The sequence below is a fragment of the Saccopteryx bilineata genome, chromosome 2 (genome assembly GCF_036850765.1).
Source record: "Saccopteryx bilineata isolate mSacBil1 chromosome 2, mSacBil1_pri_phased_curated, whole genome shotgun sequence".
Classification (NCBI taxonomy): Eukaryota; Metazoa; Chordata; class Mammalia; order Chiroptera; family Emballonuridae; genus Saccopteryx; species Saccopteryx bilineata.
This window is the reverse complement of record NC_089491.1, coordinates 162,487,069-162,499,372: the sequence shown is the minus strand read 5'-3', so window position 1 is coordinate 162,499,372 and position 12,304 is coordinate 162,487,069. Positions and strand designations below refer to the sequence as shown.

Genomic DNA, 12,304 nt, shown 5'->3' with positions numbered 1-12,304 from the left:
GAGGAGTAGTAGCCTGTAGGACCTTAGGGACCGGTGGAGGGTCCTCAGCAGGAGCACTGGTCAGGCAGGCATGTATTGCTAATAGGTCAGGAGTGAGGCTGAGAGGAAAGGTCTGTCCTTCATGTACTTCAGCCGAAAGAACACGTCAGAAAGCTTGGGCCCAAGTGTCCAGGTCCCTGAGAGGCGCATCCCCAAGCCAGGGATTGAAACCAGAGAGGATCTCCCAATAAGTACAAAGATCCTTTTCACTAACTTTAACTCGCCTACTCTGCAATAGGGCGTGGAGGGCTCGAGCTTGCGGGGCTCAGGAGTGGGGGGAAGGTTTCCCATTGCGGAGGGTCACTCACCCGTCCTTGGGTGCCGGTTGGGTCCCTGTTCAGGCGCCAGTTGTGGACAAGGCACACTGGCAGTGAGGATGATGGAGACGCAGAGACCCGACTCCGGAGACCAGGATCAGTGACGCAGATCTACTTTATTCAGGAAGTAAGCTAGCTTATATACACAGGTTCAGCCTATAGGGTGTTACAGAGTGTCCTTCAAAGCCAATGGCTGAAAAGATCAGGGAGCTGCCTGGTTGGCGCTGAGTCACTTCCTTACAGTGGGTGAGCTCCCTCCTGGGTGTGCCTAAGAGGGTTTCCGGCGCTGGAGTGTTCTCACAGCATTGCATCAGCCATAGCTGCTAGGAATGCACTCTGCACTCTACCTACACAGGGGCACCGCTATTCATCTGGCTAATTTCTGCTGGTTAGGGAAGTTGTGAGGAGGGGAGGTTGGAAGGTGGTGGCTCTGAGGGGAGTCACATATATGGGTGTAGGAGCATCTGTTTGTGACTCAAGAAACTTCGTGAATGCGGTCCTGTAAGGATTTAAAAAAGAGGAGTAAATATGAGTAATATGCTGATAATTAGAAGAGGACCTAGGATAGGGGCAGCCCAGGTGAGGATGGGTGGCTGCCACCAGGAGTTAAGCGGGTTGTAGGAGGAGAGATTCCTGAACAGTTTTTTTCAGACGGTGGAGGACATAGCTGTTTTCTTCCATCAGTCTCATTGAACAGCATTGCTCCCTGCTTTAACCCTGGTTGCAGGTTCCTGGTGGGAGGGACAGGAGCAACAGGAGGGTCTGCAGGGCCCAGCATTTTAGTGAGCTGGAGACGGGTGGGGTCCAGTGATTCTGACTGCCAGTCCATATGGGGTCCCATCCACCTGGGCTGTAGGGAGCCAGGCTGGAGCTCCCTCAGAAGAACCCTGTCTCCTGGCTGGAGGGGGACCATTGTACTTCATCTGGACCCCCTATGGGAGGAAGGGTCTGGTCCGCATGTTCCCTAAGAAGATGGCAGAGTAAAGACAGAAAGGGGAGGTATGTGGCAAGAGGAGGGGGGTTGACAGGTAAGTTGTGATTGATTAGGAATGATCTACCATAAACCAGCTCAAAGGGGCTGAGTCCAGTGGGGTTTCGCAGGGTTGCTCTGATTCTGGTAAGTGCCAGGGGGAGGAGGTTTGGCCAGGAGAGCCTGGTCTTGATGGATAGTTTAGTTAGCTGACCCTTCAGGATGCCATGGGCCCTTTCCACCTTACCTGACGATTGAGGGTGATAGGGTATGTGGAGTCTCCAGGTAATGTTGACGAGAGATGGCAACCTGCTGGACTATTTGGGCAGTGAAGGCCGGGCCGTTGTCTGACTGGATGGCAGTAGGCAGTCCAAACCGCAGGATGATGTTTTCAGTGAGAATGGAGGCAATGGTGTCTGCTGTCTCTCAAGAGGTGGGAAAGGCTTCTATTCACCCTGAAAAGGTATCAACAAAAGTTAAGAGATAGCAGAGTTTTTTGTGAGGGGGGCATATGAGTGAAGTCAATTTGCCAATCCTGGCCTGGCACGTGCCCCCTCAATTGATGAGTGGAGAAGGCGGAATCCCCCTTGTGTAGAGGTTTTGGAACAGATAGTGCATGCTGCATGTACCTTTTCGATAGTCTGCTGGAGGCCTGGGAAGAAAAAGAGTGGTTGCAAGAATCGATAGAGAGCTTTTGGTCCTGTATGTAAGGAACAGTGGATATCAGAATGGAGAGTTTCAGCCTGTCCTTTTGGTAAGGCGATTCTATCTCCGAGAAATAACCATCCCTGGTTGTACACGTCCCCATCTTTTCTGAGGAGGGTCTGTTCTTCCTCAGGAGTGTAGGAAGGTTTCAAGGAGGAGGAGAGAAACATGAGAGGAGTGGGGGAGGTCCCCATGGTGAGGTTTCGAGCCACTGTGTCAGCATGAGCATTTCCCAAGGCCACCGGGTCCTAAGAGGTTTGATGGCCCCTACAATGTACCACAGCCACCACAGTGGGAAGCTGTAATGCCTGCAAAAGTTTAGAAATGAGGGTAGCATTGATTATGGGGAAGCCCCTTTCCTTCCAGAGGGCAGAGTGGCTGTGGGTGATAAGAAAAGCATATTTAGAGTCAGTATATATAGTTACATGTATTCATTGGGCTTCTAGGGTGGAGGAAGTGGTGACCACCACATCCAAACTACATGTCAAGGGGGGCGTACGAAAGGGAAAAGAAGGGGTTCCATCAACTCCTATAACCGAGACCTGTGAGGGAACTAGAGGTCCAGAGTGTGATGGCAAAACAGAGAAGGTAGCCCCCGTGTCCACAAGAAATGAGATGGACTTACTCACTCCTGTAGCATTACCCTGGGCTCAAAGAGGATGATGGGGGTCTTCGAGTCTGGGCCGCATCAGTTGTTCATGAGGCCAAGGAGTTCAAGCATTGGGCCCACGTGACTGGCATGGCCTCCCATTTGAGTGGCTTGTCCTCCACATAGAAACACCAAGGAAAAGCCTGTTGCCCAAAAGGGGCAATCACTCTACCAGTGGGCTGCTTGCAGTTAGGGCAGGGCTTAGTGGGCAGCCTCGGGCAGGGGCACTGTTGCAACCAGTGACCCTCTTTGCCACATTTAAAGCAAGCTCCTGGTGGGGTTCTTCTCTACAGCCCAGATTTGGGTCAGGCACTTTCTATGCCTTGCCCCTGTTGCTCTGCCGGCCTCAAGGCTGCCACAAGAGCCTGGGTTTGGAATGGTACCTTTTGCTACATGCGGGCCTGGCGAGGAGCCTTGACCTGTTCCTCCCGACTATTAAAAACCTTAAATGCCATGTTCATCAGGTCTCGGATAAGGGTTTGGGGGTTGAGAATAAGAGGGGGGTCTCCTGGGGAGCTGGCACCCAGATCCGGCAGGAAATGCCAGAGCCAGAGGCAGGACAGGGCCAGGCCTTCCTGCAAGAAGACTGGGGCTGGGCCATGGGGTCAGGAGCCCTGCAAACCTGTGTGAGGGCCAATGGCCAGCGGAGGACCTGACAGGTGAGGGGCTTAAGAACTCAGAGAAGAAGGGAGGGGCTCCTGGTTGGCAGGGGAGGAGGTTTCCTGGAGGGAAGAGACCCTATTGGAAGAGGTCCACAAAGGGACCAGAGAGGGGTCCCAAGAGAGGGGCGCCCCAGGGGTCGGGCAGGAGGTGGAGAGAGCTGGGGATCGGTAAAGGAGGAAAGATCAGGAGTGGAGATTTAGCTGAGGTTTTTCTGGCCAAAAGGGCCTGCGCTGTGGAGCAGGCGGCACAGAGATTAGGACAGGAGCACAAATACTAGAAGCCCTGAATGTAAGGGATCTCCAACCATTTCCCAGTTCTTTGGCAATAGTTAAATTGGTGAGGGTGTTAAAATCAGAAGTCCCTTCAGGAGGCCACCTGGTTCGGTTATCCAGTGGGTTCAGTGGCCAGGCCACATCGGAAAAGAAGATCAGTTTCTTCTTCTTTAGGGAAGGAGAGATTTCGGATAAGGCACTCCAGGAGTGTTTTTGGATCTGGTTCAGATTCCTGTGCCTCTATGGCCACCCTCAGCCCTCGGAGTGATCAGAGATGAGAATTGGCATCCCACAACTCATGCTTTGGTCACGGGACGGTTAGGTAGAGTGTGTGTGTCTGGGACATCTCCACGGGCACACACACACTTGGAATGGATAAGATCTCCTTGATGCAGCTGCAATTACAGACAGGGAGTTTCAGCGGAAAGAACTGAGGGGAGGCTGGAGGCAGGGGACTTACTGCACCATGTGCCGAAGTGGGTGGGAGGTCAGAGGTCCTGGTTTTTCCTTGGAAGGGAAGGGGAGAGGAGTGGCCCCAGCGGGCTTCAAGCTCCTCCCTGGTTTCGGCATCAAATGTAAGGTATTTTCCCCGCCGAGGAAGAAAGAAGGGTGTAGCCACCAAGTGTGGAACAGCAAAAGCTTTATTTAGTAGAGCACTTCCCAGACGAGGTTCTCTGGTCCTTGAGATGGGGGCCAGAGAAGTCACGTGGATTCTTCTGCTGGGGGGTACTTTATAGGGTCAGTAGGGTGATGGCGAGTTGATATGACATGGTGAAATTTCATTGGCTGACAGACGGTTGTTCTTTTTCAAAGGGCTCCGGGCTATTTCTTTTTGGCGGGCATGGTTGTGGGTGGTTCCAGCCAAAGTTCCCGGGCCTAGTTCCTCATGTGACCTTCCCCCATTGCCAACCAACCTCACAACAACAACAAAAAAAGCCATCACAAAACTCACCTTTCTTTTAAATAATGCTACATGGAGCGGTTTGGTTTCTACCCTATTGCCTGTGGTCCAGCCTGGTTATAAATTAAGAGGCTGCTGGGACTCAGGTCCTGCCAAGGAGTTGGGGTTCAGCCTGTGAGGAGAAGGCCAGCCCCTCCTACTTCTTAGAGGTACAAAAGGCAGAGCCTGGGTTTCCCTAGCAACCAGGCCACACATCCATGTCATCCTTGGACATGCCTGGCTTATCTTCCGTGAGGCTCCAGTGGTCAGCCACAAGTGGAGGAGCCCCTTGAAGGAGGGCAAAGGAAATGTGGGTGTGGGAAATAAGACTTCCAGAAACAGTGTCTCATTAAAGCTTTTGGAACAGAAAAATCAATTCAGGAACCCCCCATCTTCACAGGAAGCTGTGGTAACCAGATACACACACACACTGTAAGAGTCATGGGACTCTGACATGGGAGGAAAGGAAGCTGTAGTCACTGCTTAAAGCCCCCCTAAAACACACACACACACACACACACACACACACACACACACACACACACGCATCTGGGCATCCAGTCCACTGAGGCTGAGATGTGGAAGCAGCACCCTGCCCCCATCAGGTAGAGGATGGAAGAATGATTTCCATGACGTGGTCTAGTTCATGCCACTCCCACGACCCTGGGGCACAGGAAAGGTTGTGAGGAGGCTCTGGTGGGGCCAGCGCAGGTTCCTTCTCCACTATGGGTGTGTCAACATCCAGAAAAATGTCATCCAGACATAAGTCCCTCAGGTACCGGGAGCTCAGAGCTTCTAAGAAGTCTGGATCAGGCTAGGGCAGCACCTCATTCTGGAGACCTGGGGGAGACACTGCATTCTGAAGGGTCTTTGTCATCCATGGAAAGTCTCCCAGCTCCCTGAGATCGGGGGGGGGGGTCAACAAGAAGAAGCCCCCTTCACCCATGATGAAGGTCTTAGGGGACTGAACAGGTGCCAGGGCCAGGAAAACGCAGCCTGGAGCTGCTGGGGGGTACAGTGGATGAAGAATGCCAGTGGATGCTGGGGGCCTGGGGGCCCAGGCTTTGCTGAACTTTGTCTAGGGTGCGATCTTCAACCATTTATGTCTCATAGTGCACATAAAATAATGACCAAAATTCTGAAGCACACCAAAAATATAATTTTTGCCTATCTCACACACAAATAATATAAGTATAATTTTGACTGATTTACAAATAATAATAATAATAATAGTAATAGTAATAACCTATACTTTTTGCTACAAAGTGACTTTTATAACATCAGGTACCTATACTTGTATATAAGGATTTCTGGTACAACTCTATTCTATGACCTATACATTTATGGTTCAAGACAGGGCATTCACACTAGATGGTTAAGGTTGTGTTGACTGTTGACTTTTTTTTATATTTGACAATCTAAGGGAAAAGGTCAGTTCCCCTGACTAAATAGTCAAGTGTTGCATGTATTAAACATCCTTGAGGCACACTGATTGGAAATTGCTAGTCTAGGAAGGTGCAGAGCTGGGTTTGCTGGCAGCTTTGCAGGTCTGTAACCCCAGTTCCACTTCCCTCTTTCCCTCCTCCAAGTCTAACTGTCTCCTCGGTCTCCTCTTCCAGCCTCCCACCATGATGCCCTCAGCTGCCGGATTCAGCACAACCTGCTGAACCATCTGTAGCTCTGTGACCCTTCAGTGCCGGGCAGGGCCTTTGCTTCATTTGGCTTCTTCTTTAGACTCTTCTAGTTGAAAGTCAGGCATCAGTTCTGATCTCACACTCCCAGGGTCCCATGTCAGCTTTCTCTCAAAACTTGTGTACACTTTGCTCCAGTCTTAAGGCAACATTTCTGCAGCTCAGTACAGTTCTGGTGGGGTGAGGTGACGGCCTTGCCTTCGGGTGCTCATCCCTTTCTGACTCAAGACTGGGAATATGTGTTTTATTTCCAGATATATGGAGTGTAAAATGTTAATATTTTATTTTAAAATATTTTATATACACAGGAGAGAGATAGCAGACAAATAAAAACAAATGCTCATATAGCCAACACCAAATTTCTCTATTTTCTCCCCTATTGACTTTTTCTCCTTTTTCCTCAATGGTATCCATTCTTTCAAGTTTTACATACTTCCTCAAAGCAGATATACATACATATGTTTTGTACATAGTTCATATGTACTAGGTATTATATACATGTTTCTTAGAAGTATATTCAATCATACTTTTCACACTAAATATTCACTTCATCTCTATCTTACCTTCTTCAAATGTATTTTTGGTGTATGTTTTATAATAAAATATTTTTAGAATATTATCTGCATGTAATTTATGAATACATAAATGGATATTAATTAGAGTACATGTCTATTCTTGTGACAAAGTTTGGAGGCCACTGTTCTGGAGAATGGAAGAACTGAGAATTAAACAGGAAAACAAAAAAGAAGTTAGGAAAGGAAGGCTTACACTTCTGGAGCAGGCCAGTGAAGGGAGAAGAGGGAAGAGTAGGGTGACTACTGCTCAGCAACACTCCCAGACCAGAGCCTGCCTGGAGGTCTAGGAGGCCAGACATCACTGATATAATCAGCCCGTGTCAGTCCATTGTCGGGACCGGGATATTGGCCCTTCCTGTCCATCACCTCACAGCTGGGTCCGTGGACCTGAAGTCTGAGTTATCTGTGGCAATGGGGGAAGCCCGAGTTCGGATCGAATCATGTCTAGTGAGCACTTGTACTACCATGCCTGGAGCCACTTCGGTTCTGCTGACTGACAGCGTGGGAAGTTGGAGCCTTAGGAAGCCTGCTCCCAGAATAAGGATTTGTGTATGTTCGACCAAACCTCACCTGATGTTCCCAATGGCATCAGCCATGTCAACTCTATCAGTGACACTTACCATCACCCAACAGCACTAAAGAGATCCTTCCAGAACCCTCTCTTCCATCCCAAATCATGCCATGTAACCACAGTCATCTGTGTTTTTGTGGAAGGCTAGTGAACCTTCCACTCCACTCTCCACGAGAGCGAGAGAAAAGGAGGGGGACCCAAGAGGGCAGAGGAGCGGTTGAATATTGCACTCACCTCCTCCCAGGTCCGACTTGGAATTACAACTCAATTATAGAACAGTCAACCTGGAAAACAGACTGAAGACCAGCTGAATGTATCTCGGAACCAAGGATTTACAGAAGGAGCCACGTCAGGACTGGTAGGAAGGGCAGAGACAAGAAAAGGGCTGGCCCCACACCCACTGCAGCAGTTGAGAATCTGAAGGAATATCTCAGCTTCAAAGGTCCCCCCTGAGGAGCGTGGGGTCTCAACCCAATGCTGGGTTCCCCAGACTGGACCACCAAACTTCACACCTGGCTGTTACAATCAGCAGGGATTTTGTCCACCAGGGAGAGATGAGAGACTGCTAAAAACCCAGGAACACTCTTAAAGGGACAGTGCACGAAATCATGTCCACAGGCACACACCCTGGGCTCCAGCAGAGGAATGATGGATCAGAGAAGACTGAAGTCATGTGAGGACAAACTGGGCTGTGCGGTTCCCAAAGAGAGGGCTGAAGGGACAACAGCCAGGGTCCCTGTGCTGAGTCCCCCTCCCATGCTGCCCACAGATGCCATCTTTCCTGGGTCAAGTACTCCTCTATGTACTGCATCAGCCAGTAGGAATGTACTATCCTTACCCTTCTGACTCCTGGTCGCCCCACCCTGTGGAAGACTCAGCTGCCTATGCGCATAGTGTAGACTTTCTTGGAGGACTCTTGAGGGCAAATCCAGGGGTGTCAGAAACCAAGTTGTGTGGCTCTGAGGTGAGGGTCATTTCCACATGCCTGACACACAGAGCCCCACCCTCCCGACTCCCAGTATACCCCCCTGATGAGCTCACAGCCCGCAGAAGAGTCAGCTGGCTTTGGTCAGCTTGGGCTCTCAGTGCAGACTCTCTTGGAAGGCTCTCAAGGAGGAAGAGACTAAGTTTGTGGCAAGTAAGGCAGAGCCATTTTGGAATTCGCATTCTCAGCTGGTGCTACTGTTCCTGTGCAGAGCTCACCCTCCTTTGGCCAAATCTCGGTTCGTTCAGGCCTGATGACCTCTGCCAGCTACACCATGATGACACCCTGAGACCCCACCTCGCCACAAGTTTCATAGGCACCAGGGCAGCGGCAGCTGGCTGCGATGTGCCCAGAGACGTTGGCCAAGTGGTCTCAGTCCCAGCACTGGCTCCACGTTTGAAATCCATCTGGTGAAGATGAATCACTCCTACCTGGTGATTCGCTGATAACCGAACTCATGCAACTTGAGTACCACCAGAGGCTCTTGCAGTGACTGAGTCTACCAGGCAGCCGGCAAGTGGTGGCAGATGTCCGAGTACCCCCGGGCTCCTTGCGAATGGCAGCTGACGTTGTGCTGGCCCCAACCACACACACTCAGGCCCAGCAGAGGCAGCCAAACACTGTGGATTACTTGATAGCTCCAAACAGGCAGCCCAGGCCTGATCACAGGCACATCTAATATTGAACTGCGCCGAAGTCCCTCCCAAGCGGCCCCAGAACCAACTTGTCCAAGTGGCGATATTCAGACCACATCAAAGCATGACCTTAATTAGAGCCACAAGTGATGGGCACCAGACCCTTCTAAGGCAAATCACACTTCATGGGGAAATGAGCCAAGAATGAAGTGGGAAAGACGCCCATTATTGTCCAACATTTTAACTCCGGAACTCTTCCCACATGAGGAAACACCCCTGTGATTAAGTGTGCACGTGCTCCCTTGTCCTGCCTTCTTGTCCGAACCCTTCTTGGAACTGGGTGCTTGGGAAGTCCACCCGCTTCATTTTACAGTTCACTCCTTTGGCCATTCAGCACCCTTGCTGCTCACTCACCTCTGCCTCTCTCTGCTGGTACTTGTGTCGAGAGTGTGTGTCTGGGCCCGGGCCACTCCTGGGACTTCTCCAGAGTACATCATTGATTGAGAGCAGTGTCTAGGAAGATTGAAGCTTCAACTCTTGTCTGTGTTTTTCTTTTCCACCTAGGAGAACCTGGACATCCTGGCAGTCCCGGGAAGGATGGAATGATGGGAGAGAAAGGAGAACAAGGTCAGAAAGGGTGTTCCATTTTACCCTGCTCTGATTCTGAGCTGTCGGTGAATTAGCAATAACCATTGAGTTCTTACCATGGACAAGTACTTTACTGGGCTGGGGGAATGACCCAGCAATAAAGGCATCACAGTTGTGCTCCAGAAGCTCGTTGTTCAGTGCAGAGATCAGCAAACATTGTCTGTGAGGGGCCAGAGAGTGAGTATTGTCAGCTTTACAGGCCACATGGTCGCTGCCACAACCATTTCGCTCTGCCACTATAGCCAAAAAGCCGCCGCAGACGCTACACGAATAAGTTGGAAAGTGTTCCTAGGCAACTCTGTTCATGAAAACTAAAATCTGAATTTAAAAAATATACATTGAACTTATTTTCATGTGTTGCAGGATATATTATTTTTGACTACTTAAAAATGTAAACCATCCTTAGCTTGTGGGTCACATAAAATCAGGAGGCTGGATTTGGCTTGCTGGCCATGGCTTGCCGAGGCCTCGGTTAGTGTCCAAGCACTGAGGAATGACAATGATTGACTCAGTGCATCTAGCAGCACGACACGGAGAAGGTGACACTTGAATCAGGCCCTAAAGGGAAGGAGGGACTATCTGTAGTTGTGACTGATGGGATGAAGAATATTTAATGATGGCAAACGTATAATGTTCACTTTGTGCTACAACTTTTCATGTATTGACTCACTTAATACAACAGCTTATATAGGAAGTATATTATTATTCCAGTATCATGGTAGAGGAAACAGAGGTACAGGTGGCTAGTCAGGTTGCCCAATGTCCCATTGTGCAGAAGTTGTGGAGAGGGCTGAATCCTGGCATCTGACTTTAGAATCCATGCTCATAACCACTACTCCCCAGTCAAGGTGAAGGAAACAGGGAAGCATCAAGCTATTATGCGGAATGACAAATTGTGCAATATAGTTGGCACAATGGACAGGCTAGGCTGGCAGTAAAGAGCAGTGAATGCCACACTGAAGACTTTAGTGACTGTTCACTCCCACGAGGAGCCTTTTTGGGGACATCATGTGATTGAGTGTCATTTACTGGAAGTACCCTGAGTTATTCTACCCTTTGCCAAGGATCGGCATTGTTTAGTGGTCAAATTGTAGACTTAGATGGTAAAGAGCTGTACTTTCTATGATGAGCTCTGATACTGGTTTAATAGTGTTCTGCATGGTATGTATGCAAGTGTATAATTTAGGAGGAATGGATATTCAAACCCTGGATGTAGGCTGAACCTGTGCAGTTTTATCACACTTGTACACTCAATAATAGGAAAACTAAAGTTGTTTTCACAAGATAATGTTTCACAAATAATTTCTTCCTTTGTTCTCTCTTCCTTAACCTAGGAGTGGATGGAAAAGTTGAAGCAAAAGGCATCAAAGGAGATCAAGGCTCCAGAGGCCCCCCAGGGAAACATGGGCCGAGGGGATCTGTTGGCCCCATGGGGGACAAAGGCCTCAGAGGAGAGACTGGTTCTCAAGGGCAAAAGGGGGCTAAAGGTGATATGGGTCCCACTGGTCCAGAGGGGCAAAAGGGCAGCACTGGACCTTTGGGCCCAACTGGCTTACTTGGCCCCGTAGGCCCCATTGGAAAACCTGGTCCCAAGGGAGAACCTGGGCCCCTGGGACCTCAGGGTGAGCCTGGAGTCCGGGGATTGAGAGGCTGGAAGGGGGATCGAGGAGAAAAAGGGAAAATTGGTGAGACTCCAGCCTTGCCAAGAAGTGCTTTTACTATGGGGCTCACTGTGCTGAGCAAGTTTCCTGCTTCGGGTGCGCCCATTAAATTCGACAGGATCTTGTACAACGAATTCAACCATTACGATATCGCCACAGGGAAATTCACCTGCCACATCGCTGGGGTCTATTACTTCACCTACCACATCACTGTTTTCTCCAGGAACGTGCAGGTGTCTTTGGTCAAAAACGGGGTGAAGGTGCTGCACACGAAGGACGGCTACATGAGCTCCGAGGACCAGGCCTCGGGCGGCATTGTGCTGCAGCTGACGCTCGGGGACGAGGTGTGGATGCAGGTGACAGGAGGAGAGAAGTTCAATGGCTTGTTTGCGGATGAAGATGATGACACAACTTTCACAGGCTTCCTTTTGTTCAGCAGCTAGTGATGGAGAGGTGTTGAAATCTGCCTCGCCATCCCTCAGAATTAGCTCAGTGAAGATATGGTTAGATGACTTTTCTGTGTTAATTACTCTCATTATTGTAATAATGCTAAGAAGGTGAAAACAGAACAGTTATAATTTTTTTTTGTATTTTTTTTTTGTATTGTTCTGAAGCTTGAAACAGGGAGGCAGCCAGACAGACTTCTGCATGCGCCCGACTGGGATCCACCCGGCATGCTCACCAGGGGGTGATGCTCTGCCCATCGGGGGCACTGCTCTGCCGCAACCAGAGCCATTCTAGCGCCTGAGGCAGAGGCCACAGAGCCATATAAGTGCCCGGGCCAACTTTGCTCCAATGAAGCCTTGGCTGCAGGAGGGGAAGAGAGAGACATAGAGGAAGGAGAGGGGGAGGGGTGGAGAAGCAGATGGGTGCTTCTCCTGTGTGCCCTGGCCGGGAATTGAACCCGGGACTCCTGCACGCCAGGCCGACGCTCTACCACTGAGCCAACCGGCCAGGGCCTTAGAACAGTTATTCTTCTTTTT

General features: G+C 50.0%; 1 protein-coding gene and 1 pseudogene across 6 annotated transcripts in view; one reads left to right on the top strand and one right to left on the bottom strand.

Annotated features, from left to right (window-relative positions):
* Nucleotides 1–12,192, top strand: part of C1QTNF9 (C1q and TNF related 9) — a 30,059-nt gene extending 17,867 nt beyond the window's left edge. For all 6 annotated transcript variants that reach the window (XM_066254850.1, XM_066254848.1, XM_066254849.1 and 3 more), the window contains exons 4-5: nt 9,577–9,639; nt 10,995–12,192. In XM_066254850.1, coding sequence (XP_066110947.1) covers nt 9,577–9,639; nt 10,995–11,764 — 833 coding nt within the window. In that variant the 3' untranslated portion in view covers nt 11,765–12,192. The remainder of the gene's footprint in view (nt 1–9,576; nt 9,640–10,994) is intronic.
* On the bottom strand, nt 5,157–5,655 carry LOC136323749 (SERTA domain-containing protein 3-like; annotated as a pseudogene).
* Nucleotides 12,193–12,304: the final 112 nt, after the last annotated feature.